General features: G+C 37.9%; 1 protein-coding gene across 2 annotated transcripts in view; it reads left to right on the top strand.

Annotated features, from left to right (window-relative positions):
* The window catches only part of LRP2 (LDL receptor related protein 2), a 213,975-nt gene that overhangs the window by 85,205 nt on the left and 105,155 nt on the right, over positions 1-23,615 (top strand). For both annotated transcript variants that reach the window (XM_021923700.2, XM_031651331.1), the window contains exons 17-29: positions 4,918-5,110; positions 6,855-6,980; positions 7,867-7,997; positions 10,541-10,678; positions 11,064-11,345; positions 12,993-13,232; positions 14,402-14,521; positions 14,851-14,967; positions 16,587-16,964; positions 18,176-18,424; positions 19,635-19,846; positions 20,649-20,833; positions 22,185-22,413. In XM_021923700.2, the coding sequence (XP_021779392.2) occupies positions 4,918-5,110; positions 6,855-6,980; positions 7,867-7,997; positions 10,541-10,678; positions 11,064-11,345; positions 12,993-13,232; positions 14,402-14,521; positions 14,851-14,967; positions 16,587-16,964; positions 18,176-18,424; positions 19,635-19,846; positions 20,649-20,833; positions 22,185-22,413 (2,600 nt within the window). The remainder of the gene's footprint in view (positions 1-4,917; positions 5,111-6,854; positions 6,981-7,866; positions 7,998-10,540; positions 10,679-11,063; positions 11,346-12,992; positions 13,233-14,401; positions 14,522-14,850; positions 14,968-16,586; positions 16,965-18,175; positions 18,425-19,634; positions 19,847-20,648; positions 20,834-22,184; positions 22,414-23,615) is intronic.

Here is a 23,615-nt window from a genome sequence, read left to right as displayed (position 1 = left end):
ATGACCAATATTAACAAAAAAGGAATGTCAAGTATATGAGAGCCATTAACAGATTAATTGACTAGAAGCTGTTTTTCACACTCAAGTAGCCAGATTGATTAAAGGGGAAGACATGTCTTCAGGAATGCTAGACTATGTAAATGCCAATGGTTCAGCTTGTATTAGTAATAAAATTTGTAAGCAATATAACATACCAACTAAGAGGGCCAGCTTAGGAGCTATGCTGCCTACTTCCGAATTCCAGCTTCCCACATTTCCTAGCTTTGTAACCTTGGGCAAGTTACTCAATTTCCTTATGCCTCAATTTTTTAATCTGGAAAATATGCAAGTCATATATTTCTCATAATGTTGTTGAGAGAATTTTTGGCTAATACATGCAAACACCTAGAGTAATGGCTAGAAAATAGTAAATATTCAGTAAATGTTGGATACCATTGTATCTGTTCTCAATATAAAGCCATATTGCCCACCCTACCCTGTCCCCAATCCAGACCTGCTCTGGGGAGGGAACATTTCTTTTGACTGTTTCTTCTTTTGTTTGTTTCCATGTTTCTAAATGCTTTGTTTATACTTCTATTTCTTGATTTATCATTTTTGGTATTTACTTCCTTGTTCTAGGTGAGCATTTTGCTTTCTTACATCATTCTTCTGTCCCAGCTTCTCAGTTCCCTCCCCCCATTCTCCTTAAAAAGCTAGATTATACTTTTGGTTACATTAATAATGTGTGTTTATATTATTAACATAATATGAATATAAATATTGTTCACTGCTCAGCCAATTCTAGGATGACATTTCTTGACAATTTTTGACAATTGCCATATCTTCATTTGCTTAGTTTTAAAATATAACAATCATGCATTTTCCCCAAAGGCTCCGATAGCTCTATCAAATGCCTGTACAAAGACAGAAAACAGCCTATAATTTTTTTTTCCTTCTGAGACCCCTATACTGTGTTCTGGTTGAGACTTGTTTTCTCTGGCCTGGTGCACGGCCCTTATCTTCTGACTTCTCTTTGCCACTCCCCTGTGCTGGACCTTCTGTTTGTGGCAGGCCATTTATTTCTTTTTCTAGATTTATTTCCTCATTTTGCTGAAACATGTTATATAATAGCTTCCTGAGAAGCATAAGTAGGTGGCATATATTTTGAGTCTTTGAATGTCTGTGAGCGTTTTATTTTGCTCTCCTTTTAACTGTTTGGCTGGGTACAGGTTGCAAGTTAAATTAAATCTGGAATTTGAAAACATTGCTCCAGTGACCTCTAATATCTAGCGTTGAGTCCAGTGCCATTCTGAGTACCATTTCTGTGGATATGACCTTGATATGGATATGGATATGACATTAAAAATTAATCTTCCTCTGTTTCCATTTTCTCTGGATTCCTTTTCCTTTTGATTTCTTTTCACCTTTCTTCTTTGTGACGGAAGCTTTCTCCAAATGTCTGAGTTGCTAGTTTGGTATTTAGGGTGAGGTTATAAAACCTGACCTGAAAGTCTGTACATGTGGATAGGCCTTGTCAGCCGGTGAGCTTCAGACAGGGAGGTGGCTTGGTTACCAGACTGCTCCCCAAGGCAGCATTAGTGAGTCTTTTCTGGAGATGATCAATTTCTCCTTCATAGATGCCTCCATTCTCCTTCTTGGGGTAAGGGGAAGATGTGGGGAGATGGTGGTCTGTTCTGGGGGTGATTAATTTCTCCTTCATAGATGCTTTCATTCTCCTTCTTGGGGTAAGGGGAAGATATGGGGAAATGGTGGTCTGTTCTGGGAGTGGGCAGAGGAAAGGGAGCTGAGGGCACCCTTTCAGTATTCCTATAATCCTCCTGTACTCAGTTCCACGTCCATCTCAGTTCTCCATTGAAGACTGTGCTCTGAACCCATAGCCATTCTGCTTCAGCTCCTCCAGAAAAGAAAATCTGTGGTCCATTAGAGGAGATAGAGGAGTGGCGTGACACTCAGGATCTGGGAGGGACCTAGGCATTGGATTGCTCCTTTTCCTGACTTTATCTGAGCCCCTTAGTTCCTTGCCCCTGTCTTTCTTAGGACCTGGTGCCTCTGAGTGTGAGTGCACTGAGGCTTCTGCATATGTGGGTGTGTGTCTGTCTTCTGTTGACACTTAGTTTGTAGCATTTTCCCCTTCTTGATTGAGTTATCACTCCTCCAATACCTTACTTTTAAAATATTTGTTGGAATTGCTCATCTGCTATTATTTTACTGTCTTTTAAGTAGCGTTTGGTAGAAAGAGGAGATAAACATGTTTGGTTTGTCAATCTGCTATTTTGAACCAGAAATTATCTTTTTTGAGGACTTAGAATCAGGCCTACTGAGCTTGGAGAACTGCAATTGAGCTTGGAGAACTGCAATTGAGCTTAGTGCTCAGCAAAAGGTAGTATTGGGTTTCTCAGCTGCACGCAGGTCAGGTCTCCCATAGGCACCTCCACAGGTCAGCTTCTTTCTGCTTTGTTGATCTGGAATTCTCATTGTATTTTTGGTAAACTTCAAGTCCATATGCTGAGCAATCTTTTAAAATATTCTTCATCATCAGTGGTATGCTGACTCTGTAAGCTTTGGTGAGGGAGGCATTACATTGTTCTTTTTTTTTTTTTTTTTTTTCTTGAATGAGTACACAGTATATTCAGGAAATGAGTCAGAAATCAAATTAACCAATGTGGTGGTGGTGTGGTGTAGTGCCAGATACTTGGGAGGATCACTTGAGGTAACGAGTTGGAGGCTGCAGTGAGCTATGATTGTGCCACTGCACTGTAGCCTAGGTAAGACCTGTCTCTAAAGAAAAAGAAAAATAAAAGGAAAAATAAAAGGAAATCATATTAAAAGTCAGGATTAGCTGAATGAAGCCCTCAGGAAAACTCCCTCCATCAATGATACCTTCTCTTTTCCAAATTCTCTTTTTCTACTGACTTCCCTATCATCAGATATGCTCAAGTTTCTCCTATCCTAAAAAAATACGCAACTTACCCTTCACTCCATGTTCCTCTTTAGTGATAAGTCCTTCTCTGCATTTCATGGTCAAGTTTCTTGAAAGATTGATTTGCACTTTACTATCCCCTCTTCCACATTTCTCACTGATTACTCACCTCTCGCAATCTGCCCCCCAGGTGGCTGAAACCCCTCTCATCCTGGTCACCTCTAGTCTCTTTCTTGCTAAATTAAATAATGCCTTTCAGTTCTGTATTTGGTACTTCGGCCATCTTCTCTCAACAATTCTTTCTTCCATGACAGCATACTCCTGGATTTCCTTCTATTTCTTGATCATTTTTTTTTTCTAGTGTACCCTGGAGATCTTTTCTTTTTTGCCTGTTCTATAAAAAACTGTAAATCTGTTGTTCAACATTGGTCCTCCTTTCTCTGAATAATTTCACACCTTTCATGCCTTTGATTACTATCTATGTAGCAACTATAAATAATTGTGGGGAGACTTTTATAAGAGTGCATTTACTGAGTGTTTTTCCTCCCAACCTGGGGAATGAGGGAAAGATCAAGCAAACTTTTCTGTAGGTCATGATAAAAACCTCTATGCAAGTTCTCTGTCTGAGGTTCAGACCCATAGTGCCAGCTGCCTTTTGGATACGTCATCTGGATATCCTACAATCACCTCTAAACCAACGTGTCTAAGTAGATGCCTCATCCAACTTCTCACATGCCTTAGAGGAAGGACATGACCACTCACCCCTTCCTTAGTGCCCCATCCCCACCTGGTGGTCATCATGAACATTTCCGTCTCCTTTAGCCTCTATCATTAACTCATTAACGTCCAGCCACACTCCTAGAACATGTGGAGTGTTCAGTCTCTGTCTCTGTCAACCACCCCAGACCTCCGTTTTGCCATGTGGTCCATTAGGAATCTGTGCTCTCAGACCATCCTATGCATCTCTCCATCTCAGCACCCATTACCCTTATTTTTGTCTCTTGGCCTAGTTGCCTCCTCCACTTTCACCACCTCACTATGAATTACCTTGAGGGTGGTGTCCACACTTCTTTCCAGATGCTTAACTTCTCTTTGACTTGGTTCCCTCGTCTGTAGAATAGGAGCGATACTAATGTCTATTTGATTGAGTGGCTGTGAGGATGGATGAATCCATGTAGAGTACTTGGTCCAGTTTCTGCCTCCTAGTAAGTGCTCATTTAATCTAAGCTGTAATTATTAACAGTATTAGCAATACTGTGTTTTCTAAATATATAGTTGGTTGTCTATCACACAGAGAACGTTCTTTTCACAATTTGCTGAATAAATGAAGAGAAAAAGTAGTAAGATTTTTTTTTTCTTCCTACCACAAAAGAAAGAGGTATGGCTGTTTATTCTGATTCAGATTTTCTTTAGTGAGAAAAAGAAAAAAGAGGGGAAAAGAAGGCATAACAACTCCATAAAGAGGAAAGTGTTTTTTTTTTTTTTTTTTTTTAAATCAGTTCTGATTTCCTTTCTGGTATCTCTGCTGGTCTTTTCCAAACTTGGCAACTTTGTGACTGTGGAAGACTGTTGATGAGAGGGTTGGGCGGTGATACCTCAAGGTTACCCTCAGGTCGTACCTGGTGGTGTCAGCTTATCAGAGCCGTCTCCGGATGGTAGTAGGTGAACTCAGGTATCTCTTCTTCAGATATTCTGCAGTGAGAAATTTTTTTCTGGAAGGTTGCACATGGGAGTAAATCCAGGCCATACCATTCCTGGTTCTGTTTGTCAGTATCATATCTACTCTTTGAGATCCAAAGTTTGAGGAATGGATAGATTCTAAGTTTATCTCATGTTACTGCTCAGCAGCTTACAGAGTTTTTTTTTTAAAAAGAATTCCACATGTGTTCCTGAAATATGCTCCAACTCTGACACAAAATTTCAATATGCATTAGTAGGAAAATTGATGTCTTACAAAATATACTTAGTTTAAAACATGTCCATATTTTAACTTATAGGAAGAGAAATTCTCGCAGCTAACAGGGTGGAAAACGTTGAAAGTTTGGCTTTCGATTGGATTTCGAAGAATCTCTATTGGACAGACTCTCATTACAAAAGTATCAGTGTCATGAGGCTAGCTGATAAAATGAGACGCACAGTAGTTCAGTATTTAAATAACCCCCGATCAGTGGTAGTTCATCCTTTTGCCGGGTAAGTGTGTTCATGTTTTCCTAAGAGCTTGAAACTGTATGTCTTTTACAGTCATTGAAAAGTGATGCCCTAGGAATTTGGTAAGTTCAGCAAATATAAGATTGAACCGCATAAGTTGAAATCACCTTAAATTTTATTTCTTTTTTCCTTCAAAAAACTTTATTTTGTGGGAGTAAAAAAATTGTTTTTAAACCCAAAACATTTCTTTTAACTTTGGACTTTCCCAGTCTTCACTGAAGTGTAGTTTTTTTCACAGCTGCAGAGGACCAAACAATGTGATAGAGATTCAGTAGCGAAGGAGTGAATAGGCAACAAAATTGACAGGAAAGATCCAAATTCTTTCCCTGCTTTAATATATTGATATAAGCTTAGCAAAACTTGCTTAATCATTCAGTAGTTTTCAGAATAAAAAGTTTTTCAGACCACAGAGTTTCATGTTTTACCATTCTATAATTGGTGGTGCCAAACAAGGAAAGACAGAAGACTTCACAGTATTCCTTTTTGGTTCTTACCTTTCTTATTTACAGATGTTTAACAGCTACTGTGTTTATTTAGAACAAATCTGAGCTATGTGTTGTATATGAGTGGAATGATAAAAAAGATGGCCGGTAATTCACTAACGCCTGATTACCCAGGGAACATCCATCCCTGTGCTTCCATTAGGTATATAATCTCATCAGATCCCAAAGCTAGTTTGTGAAGGAGGTATGTGTAAATACCCATTTTAGAGAGAATGAATCTAAGACCCAGTGAGATAAAGTGACTTGTGAAAGAGCCCGCAGCTATTAGGCAACAGTCAGTATTCAAATTCCAGACCTGTCTGACTGGAATGCCTGTGTGCCTAAAAAAAGTCTGTTTGCTGCATCTAGAGTGTCTGCTTTAATTTTCTCTCTGTAAGATAATAAAAGAGACACATTTCAAAACTGATGTTATTATTGATAAGAAATTTCATTGCCCTATAGCAAGTTAAACAGTTGATTTTTAAAATGGATTTGTCTTAACTCAAACTGTTGGCCTTTAGTTTTGAAAAACTGTTGAGTTCCTTTCCTGATGACTCTTGTTTAAAATGATATGAAGTAGTTACATTTCAGAAAGTTACATTTTGGAAAAGACTAATTTTGATTCCTCTGGATATCATAAAAGAGAAAAAGGTGGTTTTTTTTTTTTTTTTTTTTTTTTTGCCTCTAGACTTGTCTTTTTCCCACTCTTTAGAATATTGAAAAAATGCCTTGGGTCAGATACTGTTTGCGTTGCATTGATTTGGATGCTTTCTTCATCTGAGATGAATGGTTTCCTGCAAATGTATCAATTTCTTATGCAAGAATGACTAGAAGATCCTGAATGTTTAATCCAGAGAGAAAGAGATTGAAATCTGTTTTCTTGCTCTGCTTGTTGTTTATTACTTTATTTTAACAACATGGAATATTAATAGGTAACCTGAATTGTGTCTTGTTAGAGAATAAGTTGGGTGACAATAGTTTTAGTTACTAAAATCTAAGACAGTGGTTCTCTTCTCTCAACACCCATTTAAATGCCATTTGTATTTGTGACTTTGGTTACATGTTGACAACTAAATTTTAACTGACAATTATGTCAGTTATACACTAAATATGTTAAGCTCGATAGCATATAAAGAAAATGAAATTAATTGCAGTATCTGGAGAATCTCTGTTTGTTCTAAATCTCTGGAAGTCGTGTAGTTTGTCCAGTGTTAACAGCCTTGACTTACTACTGCTTTTTCTAGGTATCTATTCTTCACTGATTGGTTCCGTCCTGCTAAAATTATGAGAGCATGGAGTGATGGATCTCACCTCTTGCCTATAGTAAACACTACTCTTGGATGGCCCAATGGCTTGGCCATTGATTGGGCGTAAGTCGGCATCATCATCCCCGTTACTTAGTTCCCTTTTACTGCAGAACACATAATGAGGCAGGTTGGGTGATACGATGAAGTAAGGAAACTGGTACTGCTTGCCCTCGTGGAATTTTAAATAATTAATTGGTGATGGGAAAAGGATATTGAATAAGAACACAAAGAACATAAACATAGTTGGCCAGCTACTGCTGGGGTGAAAACTAATTAATTCATAAGTATTCTGAGAAAATTACTAGAGAAAGCTGAATGATAAGATGTAGTGGAAACTTAAGATGGGGGTGGTGGGTCCCAAGCCCCATTGGAAGTAGGGTACAGATTTGATGAACTGTAGGTTGTATGTAATTTCTTACAGGGAGCGTCTTGAGTTTAGGAAATCTTTGGAGTCAATTAATCAACAAATGCACATTTGCTTACATGCACTTTGGGAGAACTTTGAAAGTATAAGATATGGTTCTCAAGAAATTGATGATCTATCTGGGAACATAGGAAAAGGAATAGAGTAAATAAGCTTATAAAGATGAAAATGCCAAAGTAACTTATGGGAGAAAAAAAGGGAAGAAATATATTAACTTTTTAAACATAGATTACTACCAATGTTTTTCTTAACTTGTTGATTTCACAAGGAGAAAATAAAATTTCTGGCTCAAAGATAGCAACATTTTAAGTTTTCTAAGACAATTGATTGAAAGTCACTTCATGAAAGTAGCTGTCTCTTTCTGGGGGACATAAAACTATTAAATTTTTAATAAATATAATTTAAATTTTAAAAACATTGTTTAATAAATGTGTCAACTGACCCTACTGTTTTTGAATGCCCTTTGTGTAAAGGGTGCTCTGATGGTTTTTGGATAAGAGATAATTAAACATTTTATTATTTTAGTGCTTCACGATTATACTGGGTAGATGCCTATTTTGATAAAATTGAGCACAGCACCTTTGATGGTTTAGACAGAAGAAGACTGGGCCACATAGAGCAGATGACACATCCATTTGGACTTGCCATCTTTGGAGGTATGTTTTAAAGAAATAAAGGTATGTATTGTTTTTATACATTGCAAGTTACAACAGTAAACTCATCCTCATGTGGCATTCTCACAATCCCAGAAAAGCTGGCCACTTTAAAATGAAAAAATTTTAAATAGCGCTATTATATATAGACAAAACATTCAGTTTGTTGATGGTGTATTTCATTTTTAGAGTGTGATTTTTGTTTTGCATATATTTGTATAATGTTGACAATGTATATGGGTGTAGCACTTTGTAGATTACATGTATTATACCATTCAACATCCCAACTACTTAGTTATACAAGTATCACATGAAGAAACAGTAAATTACTGCCTTCATTTTCAAGAATAAAACAGCAAGAGCTGTTTATAGTCATCATTGTGCATTTCATTATTCTCCAGTGTTTGTAAGAATCTCATTAGAGATCCTTATGGAAAAAACGATTACACGTATTCATCAACTATATATTCACTGAATGACTCTGAAACTTTTTTATTCAAAATGTTGGAGAACTGACATCATCTTTGTTTTATAGAAGTGTTAGGTTATGCTTTGTGAAGAACAGTGAGACATAATTGTTTTTTCATCAACCTTTCCAAATAATTTCATGCTACTAGTGAAAATTGCTGGGAAACATGAATTCTGGGGAACTACAGTCACAATGAGCACAGCCAATGCTCGCCTGCCTTCTCAGCTCCCCATTTGAGTGTAGGCTTGCTGTTGTGAGTTGAGTTGCTGGGAATAAGAATATAGCCTGGTACCATGAAACAGGTGGTTTGCTTAGTCTTGAAAACAGGAGCTCTGTGAATGGTTGTACAGCTTGTGCACTGCATAAAAATGCTAGGCCAAGAGGGTGAGGAGAGACTGAAATCTATCCTGGGTCTGTTTGACAAACCATGATTACTCTAGTTAGAGGGGTCATGTTTTGTTTAGGTCTACCAAAAGCCCTGTGTATATGCTAGTTGTGTCCCTGGTTGAAACCTCCTACTTTGAATAATTAACATAGTGCTTGAAAAGACTAGACACTCACTATAAATCAAAGACTTTCTCACATGCGTAGAATGTATGTGTGGAATGAATAGTTAGTAAGTATATTGCATATCTTGTCCTGCTGTCTGTTTATCTGTGGAGGAGTGTGTGGTATTTAAAAAATGCTCATGAGATTTTTGATGAGTTAATTATAAATACTCCTCCCGTCCCCCTCCTGCTACCGCCATCCATTTACTCCCTTTTACTAATGATGTCAGACACATGCTATTTGCTGTCACATAGAAACATTATAAAAATGTTGAATTTTCTCTGCTCTGGGATGGGATGTTTTGGGATTCAAGAAAATGTAGTTTTAGTATCTTTTGGTTTCATCAGTATGAAAAAAATTGAATGCATACCCATGAGGGCAACACAACATTCCCAAAATAGCAATAATTATTTGTTTCTTTCAACATTGTCGTTTATTGTGAATTTCTTTTGGAAAGTTCTTTTGTTGTGCAACACCAGAGAAATTGTGTACCTTTTTACTAAAGGGCTAGATCTTCTTGATTGTGCACCACACAGAACTAAAAGATTTATTGAACTCCTTACTTATTCAAGTATATTAGGATACCTTTTTGAGTAGTGGGACTGGGATTGCCAGTTTCTAGAAAGATTTAGGGAGTCCAACGACTGACTGGTCATTGATTAGAGCACGGATAAGGAAATTGGTCGAATAAAATTTACGACATCTTAAGCATTTTCTGATTAATTAGGGTTTTCTAGTTAAACTATCATTAAAGAGAAAATCCACGTTGATGCAATTCTTTCTTTTAAAAATATATGTTTACTTTCCTGCTGCAGTAGTTAGTGTAAAGTGAACATGATTACATTTTTGTTGTTTAGAATCTTACGTTGCCTCTCTCTTACTGTTCTGAGCATCATGGAACATTAGTAGCGTGGTTATAGGTGAACGCACACTTGTGTTGAGGTTTTTATTGATCCTCAAACATACAATGAAAGTTCCTTTTTGATCTAGACCTGTACTTTTCCTTCTCAACGGCTTCTTATTTAAGTCAAGGGGAAAAAAAATACAATTTAAGTGCTGTCATTAAAACATAGAATATGAACTGTTTGACCTGGGAAGGATCTCAGGAATGATTCAGACTGTCTCCTTCACACAGTGTAGTATTTGCCTAAGAGCACTCAGCAGGTGAGTGCTTTAGCAGGCGCAGACCTATGAGGCCTCATTGAGTTGCTCTGTAGAAGAATTCTCTGATTCTTATTTTCACTATTACCTATGCAGAACTAAACCCAATTGCTACTAAATGCCATCATAAAACTCCATATGTGCTTGCCTGAACCTGAACCCTGGTATTATTAACATACAGACTTCCACAGAGCATTACTAGGGCGTAACAAGTCATGGAAAATGGTAACAGAAACATATTACAGGTATTTATGGGGGAGATGATCGTATCTGCAAGAAGCATTACAAGCCTATTGCATTTTCTCAAGTGATTTATTTATAAGTTAGCTGTGACTGAAAATATTAATCTACCCGTGTTTCTTCTCAGAGCATTTATTTTTTACTGACTGGAGACTGGGTGCCGTTATCCGAGTCAGGAAAGCAGATGGTGGAGAAATGACAGTTATCCGAAGTGGCATTGCTTACATACTGCATTTGAAATCATATGATGTCAACATCCAGACTGGTGAGATTGCCCAGTTTTTTGGGTTTTTTGGTATGGGTTTATTTATTTGTTACCGTGGCTCCTGTTCTTTTTAAGTACTTATTACTTGAAGGTCTAGCTCCTGATAGTTTTATATTCTTGTCGTTCACATAATCTAAGAGTGTAAGACTTTGAATCTCTGTTCAATGCTGCTAGCCTTAAACATTGTCAGGAAAAACACATTTTGGGACTTTTCCTTACCTAAATGGAGTGTTGTATTTGGCAGGTTGATTTCCAAGAGGAAGCTACTTTTTAGTATTGGGTCTGAAAAATGTTTTGTCCCGTTTGTTTTCCTTCACAAATCAAACCCGTGACCCACCTAGTGAAAATGTACATGACTGACTCCCTTGGGGCTTGGCTTTTGCAGGTTCTAACGCCTGTAATCAACCCACGCATCCTAACGGTGACTGCAGCCACTTCTGCTTCCCGGTGCCAAATTTCCAGCGAGTGTGTGGGTGCCCTTATGGAATGAGGCTGGCTTCCAATCACTTGACATGCGAGGGGGACCCAACCAATGAACCACCCACGGAGCAGTGTGGCGTATTCTCCTTCCCCTGTAAAAATGGCAGATGTGTGCCCAGTTACTATCGCTGTGATGGAGTCAACGACTGTCATGATAACAGTGATGAGCAACTATGTGGCACACTTAGTAAGTAGCTGTGCACTGGCGATATTTCCTGGAATGAATAGAGTAGAGGTGGGCTTTAAAGAAAATAAATAAAAGCTTGGGCTATTTATATGGGAAAAAATATCTTTTAGAATTTCAGATTCTTGACAAGTACTTTGAAGGCTTTTAGAAAGCTAAGCAAGAAATTTCATTCATAATGTTATGGATGGTTTCTAGCCTTGATTTAGACTATCTTCAACAATTTTTTTCTTTGACATTGGCTGTTTGGACCAATGCAGTCATTATGTCTTGGCAAACTCCTCAAAAAGTCAAATAGAAATAAACTAGATCTGGCCAGGCAAGGTGGCTCATGCCTGTAATCCCAGCATTTTGGGAGGCTGAGACAGGAGGATTGCTTGTGTCCAGAAGTTTGAGACCAGTCTGGGAAACATGACGAAACCCAGTCTCTACAAAAAAATACAAAATTCCAAATAGCTGGGGCTACTACAAAATACAAAATTACGAAATACAAAAAAACCCAAAATTACAAGTAGCTGGGACTACAGGCACATGTCACCATATCCAGCTAATTTGTATTTTGTATTTTCACAAAATTTGTAAAATACAAACATTTGTACTTAGGAGGCTAAGGTGGGAAAGTTGCTTGAGCTGGGGAGGTTGAGGCTGCAGTTAGCCAAGACTGTGCCACTGTACTTCAGCCTGTGCAACAGAGTGAAGCCCTGCCTCAAAAAAATAGGCCAACAAACAACAACAACGAAAATAAACTAGACCTAACCTTCAGCAACTAAGGCAATAGTATCACAGAATAACTACTTGCAATCATAGCCTTTGGAAAATATCATGTGTTATATTCCTTTTCCCCCATGTTAGAGTAAAATAAATTAAAAATGAAATGGTGATCTTAACCTTTATATTCTTCTTTTGATGGTAATCTAGTCTATATAGTTTGAGGCCTAATAAACACTATTGCAGAAGGCAAAAGTATTACATTCAAATTAAAAAAAAGATAGAGGACAGTTGAAATCTCAGAAATCTCTATCAAGGCAAAATTAATACTAATAATAACTTTTCTTTTGGAGAGAAAGAGGAGTGACAGATTTGAAAGAGTAAAGTGCTCACTTGTACATTTTTCTGAAATTTCTTAAATGTTCATCTTTTTGTGTATTATCTTCTTGTTTCTAAGAGCACATTTTACCTTAATGTTTTATCTATTTGCACTTTTCATATGACACATTTTCAAGCTTTCTATAGTCTGAATTTGAAATTGTGGTTGGAGGAAGTAACAGCTTGAAAGTTAAGGATGAGCTTTAGAGTCAGTCCAACCAGAGTGTGAATCATAGGCAGGTTCCTAAATCTCTCAAAGCCTCAATTTCCTTATCTGTAAAATGCAGACAATTATATGTACTTTATAGTATTCTTGTGAGGATTTAAAGCAAACTTATATGATGTGTGTGTGCATAACTTAGAAAAATGCCTTTTCTATGATAAATACCAAATAAATGCCAGCTAATAATGATGTTAATGATGATGACATCACCTGATGAACATTTCTCCTTATTATATACAATGCCTCCATTATAAAAGGTGAACTGAGCCTTTACAAGGCAAGAACACATTTAAAAGTCTGTAAAAACGAGTTTGTTCATGACCAGTTTGTTACTATTGTAGATAATACCTGTTCATCTTCGGCGTTCACCTGTGGCAATGGGGAGTGCATTCCTGCACACTGGCGCTGTGACAAGCGCAACGACTGTGTGGATGGCAGTGATGAGCACAACTGCCCCACCCACGCACCTGCTTCCTGCCTTGACACCCAGTACACCTGTGATAATCACCAGTGTATCTCAAAGAACTGGGTCTGTGACACAGACAATGATTGTGGGGATGGATCTGATGAAAAGAACTGCAGTAAGTTTTGAACTGGTTTCTCTTGGTTGGTCAGCCTTGTAAATAGACTTCAACAACCAAACAGCCTTGCATTCTCTCCTCTAAGGCTCATACAATTTTCATTGTCTCTTTAGTACTTCTATTCCACTTGTCAATCTCTGTATTGCTAGGTTATAAGGATAAAGGCATGTGCCTGCACATGGGATGCTTAGAGTCCACCTGTAAGTATTGAGTTCTATGGAAGCAAAGCAAGGACTGCCTCTGATGCCAAACATTTCAATTCAGATAGGAATTGAAAAAGTGAAAATCCCTCAACTATCTATTTATATATTTAAAACAATATTAAAAGTCACATAGACATATCCAGACCTTTGGCTATTGATGTTTCTTTTTCATTTAGTACAAGCAAAAAGACATCAAAATAAAGAGGCACAGAAAATTGAAATTTCCATTGATCTTATCCACCTGTTTTCCATCTTGCCAGTTCTGCTTTCCTTTAGCTTGTTGTTTTATTTCATGTCTTCAATAATAGTTTAAGATGGAGCAAAGTTCCCTGGGCTAAGTTCTCGTTCTGGTTGCACGACTAGGCAAGTCACTATCATTTGGAATAGATGAGCTTTAAGATCCCTTCTAGCTTTCATACCCTGTAAGTCTGTGTTTAATATAATTTCATGTTGTGGGTGGGGCCAGCCACTGCATCCGACTCCAAGGCTATGGTCTTAACAGCAAGATAGGACCCTGGTTTTTAGAATTGTTCTGTTTAGACTTTTACATCCAGTTTGAGGGGTCTGTCTACACACTGTTGCTACTAGGCATGTGGGTCATGCTGGTTTTGTTGCCTAATTGGGCTCCATTGCTTGGCTTTGGTCTAGAGTCATGGACTTCGTAGTATTCGTTAAATGTAGTCCCAGTCCAAGCACATGATGCTTACTTTCTAAATGTAGTCTATTTTCCAAGGTGTAATAACAGTTTCTGACTCTGCCCTGTAATCTTTTATTCTCAATTCTAAAACCTATCCTAGTTTTGAGTTCTTTTGCTTAGCTGACTTTGATAGTGTGGCTGATTTGCAAGAATTTTGAACCCATGTACAATTGAGATAACTTCTGTAGCTATTTAGCCATTTTTAGTTTGACTCTGGTACTTGTTGCACAGGAAATAAACTTGTTGGTTTTGTTTTCGGATGACATTAGATTCGACAGAGATATGCCAGCCTAGTCAGTTTAATTGCCCCAACCATCGATGTATTGACTTATCTTTTGTCTGTGATGGGGACAAGGATTGTGTTGATGGATCTGATGAGGTTGGCTGTGGTAAGTGCATTGCTTTTGTTTTTATTCACAGTGTTTATTTAGAAAAATCTCAGTGTTAACACATGGACAGAGGGAGGGGAACATAACACACCGGGGCCTGTTGCGGGGTGGGGGATGGGGGAGGGATAGCATTAGGAGAAATACCTAATGTAGATTATTGGTTGATGGGTACAGCAAACCACCATGGCACATGTATACCTATATAACAAACCTGCACCTTCTGCATATGTACTCCAGAACTTAAAGTATAACAACAAAAAAGAAAAATCTCAGTGTTTAGTCATTTTAGCCCTGAGTTAATTTCTAATGCTTTTCTCTTTCATTCTTAGTATTAAACTGTACTGCTTCTCAATTCAAGTGTGCCAGTGGGGATAAATGTATTAGCGTCACGAATCGTTGTGATGGTGTTTTTGACTGCAGTGACAACTCAGATGAAGCAGGCTGTCGTAAGTAACACAAACCCAGCATGTTTCAGACAAAGGGGTCATTTCATTTTTGCCAGTATTGATATTGATATTGCCACACATTTTCCCTAACTCAGACAAACTGGGGGGAAGTATCCTCAAAGGAATGCAGTATTGAACATACATTAAAATTGAGTAGACATTGCCATATAATGTGTAATTAGCGAATCAAGTGGTTGTATAAATGGACACTTCAAATAGCGTCTTAGATGGGCTAAATGTTCCTTAGATATTTTTGTTTTCATTTTTAGTTTTTCTTAGGACTTCCCACGTTAGTGGGTTTAAACTTTTGAGGTTCTACTCAGTATAAAGATATTTTACTGGTTTCTTTTAAGTTTCAGAAGAGAGCTCAAATCATGGTGTAGGAATGGTATGGAGCTGTATTTAGTATTGACTCTGATGAATTCATTCTTTGTGCTATTATGTGTTGAATATCTGCTAAGATGTTATTTATGGCCTCTGTCCTTAGACTCTCGTAAGGGAGATTATAGAAGGCAAGAGACAGTTAAGCAAGATAGACAGTTACAAGGGTCTTAGAAATGGCACAGACAAAATTCTATGGAGGTTCAGAGAAGAGAAATTTCTTCCAGTTGGAGGATTCAAGTAGGACTTCATACAATGTAATTCTGATGGATCTATAATCTTCACGGACTGGAAACCTATACTCACATGATTTGTTATTTGCCCACTTTTCATTTTAAATGAATTTTAGACTTGCAAAAACTCATCAATGAGTTGATTATTTGTTTGAACAATGGTGTTTCAGACCATAAAAAGTAAGTTTTCATGATTTTTCCTCCTGCATCAGAAAGGTAGTGTAAAAAGCCATGGATTAAAATGAAAAGTTAAATAAAATGCGTATACATTTTATAGTTTGCACAACATCTAGAAATTCCTAATCACTAATTTTCCTGTTTCACATTAAAAACATAAAATTTTGTGATGAACTGCGGTTAAACTGTCAATTGGTGCTGGCTTGCTGCTGCCCTGTGAGATCCCTGGTAGAGAGTTTTGGTTTACCCCTGTGAAATAGGGAAGCGGTTCTTACCTATCTCTCCAGGATTGCTCGATGAACAGTGGAAAGTTTGCAGAGAATTGAGTATTTACCATTAACTTTAGTTTTACTTAGTGTGTGCTGGTTTCATTGGATATAGTTCATCTGAGGGAAAATAGTAACACCCAAACATGATATTAAACACATGAAGTTCAAAGTAATCATAGCTATTTAAGCTGTATTGTAATGTTCTAGTGATTCTTTCATAGAAAGATAGATAAACTTTAGTATCGAATCTGCAACTGGAAGAACATTAGAAACACAGGAAAAGGAAACAGAATGTTCTTTTGACACAGGTACTTATCTGCCAGTCAGCAGTTGTGCATTCTGTACTTCGTTTGTTGTCAGATGCACTAGTTGCCACAGAATATTTCCATGTACTAAGATGTGGGAGAAGACTCTATATCATTTAGCCTTCAATATTAATTTGGTCATAGTCATTACTATAAACCTACTGTTGGATCCAAAATAATTTCCTCTAAGTGTAGACTATAAAAGGGATCACAAATTACATTCACAAGCCCATTTACCCATGTTTTCCTTCTAGCAACCAGGCCTCCTGGTATGTGCCACTCAGATGAATTTCAGTGCCAAGAAGATGGCATCTGCATCCCGAACTTCTGGGAGTGCGATGGGCATCCAGACTGCCTCTATGGATCTGATGAGCACAATGCCTGTGTCCCCAAGACTTGCCCTTCATCATATTTCCACTGTGACAACGGAAACTGCATCCACAGGGCATGGCTCTGTGATCGGGACAATGACTGCGGGGATATGAGTGATGAGAAGGACTGCCCTACTCAGCCCTTTCGCTGTCCTAGTTGGCAATGGCAGTGTCTTGGCTATAACATCTGTGTGAATCTGAGTGTAGTGTGTGATGGCATCTTTGACTGCCCCAATGGGACAGATGAGTCCCCACTTTGCAGTAAGTTTCCTGACCACAGTTTACTGGCCATAAACTCATTCTGAACAGTAGCCTGGTGTACATCACCATTGTCACAGTCACTGTGTAGCTTTGTAGGAAGGATTTCAGTTCCTCTCTGAGTTCACATCTGTGTAGGGGGTAACCATAATTGAATTCAAATACATCACCATTGGATAATTTTCTGATTAAATCTTTTGTACTTGATTATGTGTTTTTACTTCTTTTTATGTCTTTGTTTCAAAAAATGAGACTAAATTGAGGCCATTAGATTGTCAAATTAAATTTGGTTCTGTTGGCAATGTGCTTATTAATTTTTCTAACTTTAATATTTTCTAATTTCAATCAGAACTTGTCACAAAAAAATGAAGTCCAGGGATTTGTGTTGCTGTGATTAAAGTGCTGTGATTGGCATGTAATCCTAATTACTGTCATTTCTTTCTTTCCTCTTTAATCAATGCTCACTCTCAGATGAACCCCAGCCAGGTATGATTGTGAAGTATTTCAGATTCTTATGATTTCATATATGTTGTGTTTGTTCTGAAAACGTCCTGATTAAATTAACTTGCTTCCCTTTCTAATGCATGTCTGTGTTATGACTCTTACAAATATGTTAGAGTACACATGGAAATAAGGGCGTTTGCATCCCCAGGCATGTGAACTGTCTTAGGGTGGCTTTAGGCATTTTCATTTTGGCCCTGAAACTAAGGCATGATGATGTGTTATTGGATCTGTGTACTCTAATGTTTCAATGACCTTTCCTCTTTGATTTGTTCACTTCATAGATTTTCTAGTCTTTTCTCTTAAATGTTTGTCTATCTTCCATTTCTGTGTAGATAGAAGAATTTCAGAGGAAGAAAATGAGAAACAATTTTAGGTGTCTTTGCATGCTCTATCAATGATACTTTTCTTCCTTGATGTCAACAATATTTTTCCAAGGGTTCTCATTGCATTAAATGGAGTTATACTATTGGGTTGTAGTGAAGAAGGTGATCATACTCCAATAGATATGAAGGATGGTAAATCCTCAGGCAAATTAGAGCAAACCCCGAACAGCCTGTGGAACTCACCCAAGTGAATGCTGCACTTAGCTCTTGTCTGGGCATCATATTGAAGGTGGCATGAGACTGCATAATAAATGTTGCGTAAGAGTGAATCAAAGAAGCAAAGATTCTTGATTTTCTTTTTTCATTATTCTCTTTCTTTTTTTCTAGACGGGAACAGCTGCTCAGATTTCAATGGTGGTTGTACTCACGAGTGTGTTCAAGAGCCCTTTGGGGCGAAATGCCTATGTCCATTGGGATTCTTACTTGCCAATGATTCTAAGACCTGTGAAGACGTAGATGAATGTGATATTCCAGGCTCTTGCAGCCAGCACTGTTACAACATGAGAGGTTCTTTCCGGTGCTCATGTGATACAGGCTACATGTTAGAAAGTGATGGGAGGACTTGCAAAGTTACAGGTAATTGCTGAATTAACCCTAGCCAGTTTATCAGCACATCCCAGAGCTTAAAATCAAATGGCACATGTAGGCATTTGACAATGTTGATTAGGAGTTAGATCGACTTGAATCCTTGAAAGATTATGCAATCTCTTTAAACCTCAATTTTTTGTGAGGATTAAATGGGGTAATACACATTAAAATCTTGGTGTATTTTGGAAAATAGAGGTTAAAACATATACAAGTCAATGATTTTTTAAATCATCGGCTTTTATATCATTTAAAATCACTTCTATATTATAGTTAAGCGTCTTTATATAATGCTTCATTAATTGAATTCAACCAATATTAATTCAGTTTCTGCTATAAGAAAGTGATTTTTACTGTGTATTAGGACATTGATTTGACCACTTTCAAAGTGACCAAATAGAGGAAGCTAAAACAAAAACAGGAAGTTTCTTTCTTTTACATGTAGTAGCAGTCTGGATGTCAGACAGTCCACGGCATGGGTCTGCTCTGTTATCCTCATCGTGTGACTTACATCAAGGGTTCCAATGCTCCAGGCTTTAGCTTCCCTTAGAAAGTAGGACAGAGAAAGAGAAAGTGGAAGGCAAGCAGCTTCCTTTTTTAGAATGTGACCTGAAATTTGAGTCATAACTTCTACTCACATCCTATTGGTCAGAACTTAGTCATGTGGTCATCCAAACTTCAGTGGAGGGAGAGAAATGTCTCTGGCTGGAGAGTCTGTGCCAAGCTAAAACTTGGCATGCTTTATTACTGAAAAGAAAAAGAAGAGACGGGGTGTTGGGAGAATTAGAACTCTGCCATAGTTGAGAGCCTCAGAAAACAGAAATATTTAAGACATGATTCCTGCTGTCCAGAAGCCTACAATCTATTAAATAGTAAGGAAGATAAACAAAGTACAAAAATAAATACAGTAAAAGGAAGAATGTAAGCATAGTCTCCTTTAGACTAGTATTTAGAAACACATTTAAATATAACCCAGGAAAGAGTCTATTTTAAGGACTCATGAAAACCAGCTAACTATTAAGGTTAAGAATGAAGTGATTAAAATCATTCTTACGGGGCTTCCTCCCCTCCCCACCAACTTACTATAGTTTGGAATTACACCTTCTTTTTGTTACCAAAAGTATTGAATCAAATGTTTTAAAGAGTTGTTTTGTGTTTTCTCCCAGTATCTTTGAAATTTTTGCATTTTTTTCTTGAACAGCATCTGAGAATCTGCTGTTACTTGTGGCAAGTCAGAACAAAATTATTGCCGACAGTGTCACCTCCCAGGTCCACAATATCTATTCATTGGTCGAGAATGGTTCTTACATTGTAGCTGTTGATTTTGATTCAATTAGTGGTCGTATCTTTTGGTCTGATGCAACTCAGGGTAAAACCTGGAGTGCGTTTCAAAATGGAACGGACAGAAGAGTAGTAAGTACATTTCTGTTGACCTTTGGCCTGGCTAGTTCCCCTGTCTTGGGTCTGTTTGCTGTTATTCACCAGTGAGAGAAGGCCCTACCTCATCCGGGTAGCTCTCATGGTACCTTCTGGGCCACATAACACCCAAGAGACTTGCATGTTCATAACTATGAATTTATGGCTGTTTTCAATAGGAGGGTGGCCTCTGAAGGCAGATATATGATTCTGAATTCCAGGTCAGTGATGCAGAGACCTCACAATATCTTTAAGTTTCCTTTTGCAGTCTTTTCTTGTGGATGAGAGCAGAGGAAAATGCAGGAAAGTTAAGGGGTTGCTTTTCTTAACTTTAATTTAGTGATATTTCTCAATCCATCTCCCAGAATTTCAGTTTCTTGGCTCCTGATAGTTACATTTCCTCTGCCTCTTACAACTTTATTTTGTAATTATTGGTGCTTAATTAACAGAGATATTATTCTTTGCATGCAAACACTATAACGTTTCGTAATGTTGCCAACTAAGCAGATGGATAGAGCTTTTGCTTAGTTGCAAAAACTTTTGAAACCAAAACGAAACTATGCACTAACCCAACAATGAAGTTATCTTAGAATATTCAGTGGGACAAAATCTTGTATACTTTTCTCGGAAAACCCTACTGTTGATTTGGTGGTTAGCTACATGAGAGGACAAAATTTTCTAATCCTGACAAGTAATTATAGGACAAGTTAGATGTTTTAATCTAGATTTTTATATAATATCCATGTTTGCATTCATTTATTTGCTCTAGAAATCAGTCTTTATTCACTTTTGTCTTTAGGTATTTGACAGTAGCATCATCTTGACTGAAACTATTGCAATAGATTGGGTAGGTCGTAATCTTTACTGGACAGACTATGCTCTGGAAACAATTGAAGTCTCCAAAATTGATGGGAGCCACAGGACTGTGCTGATTAGTAAAAACCTAACAAATCCAAGAGGACTAGCATTAGATCCCAGAATGAAGTAAGAATTTTTTTTTAAAATTATGTTGCCTTGACATGGTTATGATGAGGGAAAAACAACAATAACATGATGTAGCTGATGTGCATGTTGCTGATATGCAAAATTTAAAATGATCCCTTGTTTAAACATGGTAGGTGTCCAACTGGGTATTGCTATGTCTCCTTCATCTGAATTATCTTCTTCATAAAGTATATAAGAGCAATTGATTGTTTACTTTTTTTTTTAGATCACATTGATTTATTAGCTTGGCAATACAGTTTTCAAAATGTCATATAATTAAAAATTAAGTTTCTGGCCGGACGTCGTGGCTCACACCTGTAATCCCAGCACTTTGGGAGGCCGAGGCCGGCGGATCACTAGGTCAGGAGATCGAGATCATCCTGGCAAACATGGTGAAACCTCGTCTCTACTAAAAATACAAAGAGAATTAGCCAGGCATGGTGGTGGGCGCCTATAGTCCCAGCTACTCAGGAGGCTGAGGCAGGAGAATGGCATGAACCTGGGGGAGCGGAGCTTGCAGTGAGCGGACATCATGCCACTGCACTCCAGCCTGGGCGACAAAACAAGACTCTGTCTCGAAAAAAAAAAAAAAACAAACATTAAGTTTCTAATTACTGCATGCAGTAATAGTCCATAGAGGGGCCAGTTTGATGTAACTTTGATAACTCATGATTATACAACAAAAAAGCTGGATTTTTCTGCTTCAGTTTTATGTAGTTTATGAGAGCTCCCTTTTAAGTCATATAAGGAAGGCAGTTTTTGCCTACTGGTCCTAAAGGGAAGGTAGACAAATTCTCCCATGTGTTTGGAAATCTTTGAGGGCTTCTCTCCCTGAATTTACTTATATTTGATAACAGATTTTTTGCTGCAGGGCGGCAAATTAGGCAAGTTATGTTCAATGTGATGTTAACTTCCTAGATATTGTAAAGTATTACACACCAGTGAAATTTATGATGAATCCGTGATGAAGAATAAATTGATTTCCTTATCTAAAAACATGACAGGGTAGACAAACAAGGACAGATGGATTTTTCTAGATCAACTATTTGTGGATTATAAACAAACATGAATTGGCATTGAGACGTTTCAATGTCATCATGTACTACATGATGACATTATGTATTACATGTTTTATGAAACATTATAAAAATACCCAGATGGGTTGTGATTGTGTTATGACAGTTTTACTTTGTGATGCTTAGAGGAAATAATAAACTCTGTGCACATATTCTGAACCAGAGATTATTTATTTTAAGCAGGGCATAAACAGGATGCTGTATTATTTAAAATGACAGTTATTTTAAATATTTAAATACATCCCCTCCAATTGGTAACTCGTTTCCTTTCCCAGTGAGCATCTATTGTTCTGGTCTGACTGGGGCCACCACCCTCGCATCGAGCGGGCTAGCATGGACGGCAGCATGCGCACTGTCATTGTCCAGGACAAGATCTTCTGGCCCTGCGGCTTAACTATTGACTACCCCAACAGACTGCTCTACTTCATGGACTCCTATCTTGATTACATAGACTTTTGTGATTATAATGGACACCATCGGAGACAGGTGATAGCCAGTGATTTGGTAAGTTGGTGGTGAGGAAAACCAAATTAAAACTACAGTTGTGGATAGGTAGAAATCACACGAGTATCAGAAAAGCTAAGAAATTGATTTTTGTGTCATAGACAATATCAGGTCAATCCAGGAAATACCAGCAACAGTGAGACACAGTCTATCCCATATGAATAACAGGAAAATGAATATTTTCATTCCAGTTCATGGTCAGATTGTGCCTTGTCCAGGGAGGATTTTTATAGCTCGTGTGATTTAGTTGAGCTGTAGATGTGAATCTGTTGCTTCTATACCTTTAAAAATGGTGTCAAGTGGCCGGGCGTGGTGACTCACGCCTGTAATCCCAGCACTTTGGGAGGCTGAGGTGGGTGGATCACCTGAGGTCAGGAGTTTGAGACCAGCCTGGTCAACATGGTGAAACCTCATCTCTACTAAAAATACAAAAATTAGCCAGTGTGGTAGTCCACGCCTATAGTCCTAGCTACTCAGGAAGCTGAGACAGGAGAATTGCTTGAGCCCGGGAGGCAGAGGTTGCAGTGAGGTGAGACTGCATCACTGCACTCCAGCTCAGGTGACAGAGTAAGACTCTGTCTCAAAAAAAAAAAAAAAAAAAAAAATTGTCAAGTAAAAATTTATAACTTAACTTGGCCAGGCACATTGTCTCACATCTGTAATCCTAGCACTTTGAGAGGTTGAGGTTTGGTGGATTGCTTGAGCCCAGGAGTTCAAGACCAGCCTGGGTAACATGGCAAAACCCCATTTCTACAAAAAAAAAAAAAAAAAAATTTGCTGGGCATGGTGGTGTGTGCCTATAGTCCTGGCTACTTGGGACGCTGAGGTGGGAGGATCGCCTGAGCCCAGGGAGGTCAAGGCTGCAGTGAGCTGTGATTGTGCCACTGCACTCCAGCCTGAGTGACAGAGTGAGACCCTGTTTTAAAAAAAAAAAAAAAAATTAACTAGATTTATGTTTCTCAGTCCTGTTCTTTATGTAATATTTTTTATTCAATAAATTCTAATGAATTTATTTTCACAAGTTAAATGGGAAAATAAAGAAAATACATATTTTATCAAAGAGCTATTATTGAACCCGATTAAAAATAGGAATGCTTTTACAATGTTGGTGGAGTGTAAATTAGTTCAACCATTGTGGAAGATAGTGTGGCAGTTCCTCAAGGATCGAGAACCAGAAATACCATTTGACCTAGCAATCCCAT

This window comes from Papio anubis, chromosome 10 (assembly GCF_008728515.1).
Source record: "Papio anubis isolate 15944 chromosome 10, Panubis1.0, whole genome shotgun sequence".
Lineage (NCBI taxonomy): Eukaryota > Metazoa > Chordata > Mammalia > Primates > Cercopithecidae > Papio > Papio anubis.
Note: the sequence above shows the minus strand (reverse complement) of the source record. Positions and strands in the feature narration are given on the sequence as shown.